Source organism: Rhinopithecus bieti, unplaced genomic scaffold (genome assembly GCF_001698545.2).
Source record: "Rhinopithecus bieti isolate Rb0 unplaced genomic scaffold, ASM169854v2 scaffold_3714, whole genome shotgun sequence".
NCBI lineage: Eukaryota > Metazoa > Chordata > Mammalia > Primates > Cercopithecidae > Rhinopithecus > Rhinopithecus bieti.
The window spans coordinates 255469-260197 of NW_016804161.1; the positions used below are offsets into that span (position 1 = coordinate 255469).

Sequence of the window (4729 nt, forward strand, 5' to 3'; positions counted from 1 at the left end):
GATGGTCTCGATCTCCTGACCTCGTGATCCGCCCGTCTCGGCCTCCCAAAGTGCTGGGATTACAGGCTTGAGCCACCGCGCCCAGCCTACAACTCTTCTTCTAAAACCTCTTCCAATGTAATTATGCACTTAACTGGCAAGAACTTCTACGGCACTTTAGAAGTCAATGTTCCTAAATGAAAGGGACAAGGAATAGTTAGTAGTTTCCATATAGAGGTATATAGAAAAGTTTCAAGGAACCTTGGCTTTCTAGGGCATGCTGAAACAAAGGCTGAAACAAAGGATGGCTAAAGAAAAGGTGCTCACTTCGTTCTAGCTTGATCACTTTCAGAACCAATTCCAATACCACGAGAGGACATTAAAACAACACGACAATTACAACAAACAAACAAATGAACAAGAAAAAACAAAAAACCCACACACAAAGAAAGGGACAGGGCAGGACCCAGAAAAGTCCAGCCTCAAAATGTTGAAAAGCACTCATCTAGACATGCTCAAGGGGCCTTATGACCTTAGAATACTAATTGTTCATTCTTTGATCTCTTAACATGAAGAACTAGGTTGATGTTATCCTGAGGCAAGAGCTCCTGGGCTAATTAGTACGAATCAAATTAGGAAGAGGTTTCTCTGAGGACTTAAATAAATGGCTGTGACTTGCTGATAAATTCAACCCAATTCATGTTGTGTCCTGAACCAAAGAACAAGTGGCAGCAGAGCCTATTCTTTTGAAGCGGCAGCCCCAAAACAGGGTTATGATGTTCAAAGACAGCCAAAGCTGTTCGCCAGGTTTCTTTACCAGTTTACTGGACACTCTGTGCATGGAAATGTCCTTGCTGTGCCTCCTACATGGGTAATCTAAAGGTGTGAGAGTGCATCATTGTGGCAAGGTTAAATTCTAATTCCTCCTCCAACCTAAGCATATCCCCCTGGTCTTTTGTTTCAGATTCTTCCTACTCTTTTCTCCCTCTCCTCCAGTTCTACCTTTCTTCTCCATTCCTATCCTCTTTCTCTCTTCCCCTTTATTATAGTCAGCACATTTTTTTTTTTTTTTTCCAGATGGAGTCTCATTCTGTCACCCAGGCTGGAGTGCAGTGGCATGATCTCAGCTCACCGCAACCTCTGCCTCCCAGGTTCAAGCAATTCTCCTGCCTCAGCCTCCTGAGTAACTGGAATCACAGACACGCACCACCACACCCGGCTAATTTTTGTGTTTTTAGTAGAGAGGGGGTTTTGCCATATTGGCCAGGCTGGTCTCAAACTCCAGGCCTCAAGTGATCTGCCCGCCTTGGCATTCCAAAGTGCTGGGATTATAGGCATGAGCCACCATAGTGGCCAGCTAGCACAGATTTTAAAAGGTTTAACTCCCTATGCCTTCCTTCAGCAGCCACAGCTTTCCACAATCAAAACCAATTTTATTTCAGAGACTTTTCTGTCCCCATGGTATACCACAACATTACAAATAAGTGTGTTACAGATTAAAAGCACTGGGGACCACAGTAAATTAAAGAGAAAGTTACTCTAGTGACCCTTTGGCCTTTCTATACTCATCTTGATAAAAACAGTGATTTTATGGAGACTTAACAGGATCTTAATTTGATCTCCTGTAAAATACTCAAATCTCTGGCAGTAGCTTTCTTTGGCTAGGCTTACCTCTCTTGAAGAGTCTCTTTCTCTCAGGATCTTTATTTCCTGGTCAATGCTCTCAATCTCTTCTAAGCTGATATCAATCCACCTCTGAAGGTGAAGATGATAATATTCACGAACACGCTCATCATCTGCTTGACCACTTTCCACAGCAGATTTCATTGCAGACAACCTATGCTCCAACTCCTTCTTCTGCTTGTATCTGTTCCACAGAAAAGCATTACCCATGAACTTACAAATAAAGAGGTATTCCTTCAAAAGAAGGCCTCAATAAGATTTCATCTTTGCAAATGACAGGGTAGTAAGCATGCCAATTTCCACCTTGGCAGGAATATAGATTCTATACCCCAGAGTTTGCCACCAGGCAGTTCCCTCAGACGACAAGGACCGAGCAGGGGCTGAGGAGTACATTCTGAAGCCAAAAACATACAGAAGTAACCGGATCTCAGCAAGTCTTTTAGGGACGACGAGTACCGTAGTCATTTGATTATACTGACCTTTACTAGGGTGGGTGCTTAGAATCGCAACATAGTGCTTCCTATGATGCTTCTATTTTGGGAATTACACCTTCAAAGAATCGTAGAATCTTAGAGGTCATTTACCTGCCACTGATGCAGGAATGCCTTGTGAAACAGCCTAAAAAATGGTCAACTCTTTTTTTCTTCTGGGCAAAATGTTCCCAGCTCTTCTGGCTTATCTTTATATCATCTGAAGACTCGTAACCACCCTGGCTACCTTTCTTTTTCAGGATGCATTCTAGTATGTCATCCGACAAATATCTACTGAGTACCTATTGTGTGACAGGCACCATTCTCAGTGCTGGAGACACAGCAGTGTGTAAAAGAAAAGTCCTTGGTCTCATGAAGCATTCATTCTAGTGGGAGTAGACAAAAAGAAATAGATGAGTTAGGTTGTGATAAGTGCTATGAAAGAGCAAAAAGTAAGGTCAAGTGCATAGGGTGATGGTGGAAAAGTAGTGGTGCTATTATACACAAGGTAGTCAGAAGAGACCTCTCTGAAAAGGTGACAGTGAACAAAGACTTCAGGAAAGTAACTATGCCAATATCTGGAAGACTATGCTAAGGAAGACGAGCAAATACAAGGGCCATGAGGTGGGAAGTGTGCGTGGCCTGACACGGCTGAGAAATATCAAGGTGGCCAGTGTGGCTGAGGTCAAGAAGAGTGATAGAAAATGAAGTCAGACATAGCCAGGGCCATAATGTGTAGAACCTGGTAGGTCGCAATAACCAAAATATCAAATATCATGATATTTTGAATGGGAAAGCCATTGGAGGCTTTTGAATACATGACATGAATAGAGTGACATTAAAAGACTTTTTAAAATATGGGCCACTCTGGCTGTTGTGTGGAGTATAGGCTGTGGGAGCTATGAGGCAAGGATGTAAGCAGGGAAAGCAATTAAGAGGATACTGCCACAATCCAAGTGAGAGATGGTGACCTGAAACAGGAAGGTAGTGATGGAGATAGTGGGATGCGGGTATATTTAAAATATAAAATAGATAGGATATGTTGATTTATTGGATTTAAGAGCCTGAAGGAAAGAGAGAAGTCAAGGAAAAACATCAAGATTTCCAAGAGACATATCTTGAAATATCTCTGCTTGAAATCCCACTTTAGACTCTCCAGAATCAGATGTTCCTCTGTAGGTCTTCACCCAAATCAGGGTGTCTTAAGCTGAAGTCCACAGAGAGTTCAGTGTGGTGGGGGTGGTCCTTGAACTCCCTCAAATTTTATACAGAACTCTACCTATATGCTTTCTCTTTTTTTGGCTGAGAAATTTTTATAGATTTTATCAAATTATCAAAGGGGCAAGGGGTCCATGACCCATGAAAAGTCAAGAACCGGCCGGGTACAGTGGCTCAGCTCTGTAATCCCAGGACTCTGGGAGGCTGAGGGGGGTGCATCATGAGGTCAGGAGATCGAGGCCACCCTGGCCAACATGGTGAAACCCCATCTCTACTAAAAATACAAAAATTAGCTGGGCGTGGTGGCGTGCGCCTGTAATTCCAGCTACTTGGGAGGCTGAGGCAGGAAAACCGCTTGAACCAGGGAGTGGGAGGTTGCAGTGAGCCAAGATCGTGTCACGGCACTCCAGCCTGACGTCAGAGTGAGACTTCATCTCAAAAAAAAAAAAAAAAAAAAAAAAAAAAAAAAAAGAAAAAAAAAAGTCAAGAACCACTGTTCAGAAAAGGCTATTTAAAAAATTTTTAGGCTCTTCTGTTCCTTTTACTTAACAATTGGACATTTACTATAATGTTACAAATAACTGACACATCATCATCCTAGGAAGCTTTTTGAGTAAAACACTACAAAGAAATACAATTCCTAGTTCATGAATGCTATCAGAGATACTACTTGAGAATGTTTAACTCCAGTCTCACTCCTATCCCCAACTCTCTTTCCTGGATGTACCTGTCACAGGAAAAAAATAACATATGAGGACCTTAGGATGATATAATTCAGGGTAAATTCGGGGTTAGTCTAGTAATCCTCTGAATAAAGTTCTTTTGTTTCTTTTCCCATTCTCTGCATACTTAAGGCCTAACTACTGTACTCTGCTCCTTCCTTTTCTTCTATTTCCTAGCTTCTATGACTTTGCTCATCACCTTTTTTTGTTTTTTGAGACAGAGTCTTGCTCTGTCACCCAGGCTGGAGTGCAGTGGCGCAATTTTGGCTCACTGCAACCTCCACCTCCCGGGTTCAAGTGATTCTCCTGCCTCAGCCTCCCAAGTAGCTGGGATTACAGGTGTGCACCACCACACCCAGCTAATTTTTGTATTTTTAGTAGAGACGGGGTTTTGCCATGTTGGCCAGGCTGGTCTCAAACTCCTGACGTCAGGTCATCTGCCTGCCTCAGCCTCTCAAAGTGTATTCCAGGTGTGAGCCACCGCACCCAGCCTGCTCGTCATCTTTTAAACTTCTAACTCAACACTTGTTCATTTGGGCCAGTGTTTTTTAAACTATTTTGTCTTAGTAAAAGAACCTTTTCTTCTAATGAGAGATGCCATGGAACTCCCATAAGTAATAAACAAGTAAAATTTACCTTGGTTAAATCAGGAGGGCT

General features: G+C 42.5%; 1 protein-coding gene across 1 annotated transcript in view; it reads right to left on the reverse strand.

The window, feature by feature from the left end:
• Positions 1-1518: 1518 nt before the first annotated feature.
• Positions 1519-4729, reverse strand: part of IGBP1 (immunoglobulin binding protein 1) — a 13266-nt gene continuing 10055 nt past the window's right edge. The window contains exon 4 of the mRNA XM_017867038.1: positions 1519-1846. Coding sequence (XP_017722527.1) covers positions 1519-1846 — 328 coding nt within the window. The remainder of the gene's footprint in view (positions 1847-4729) is intronic.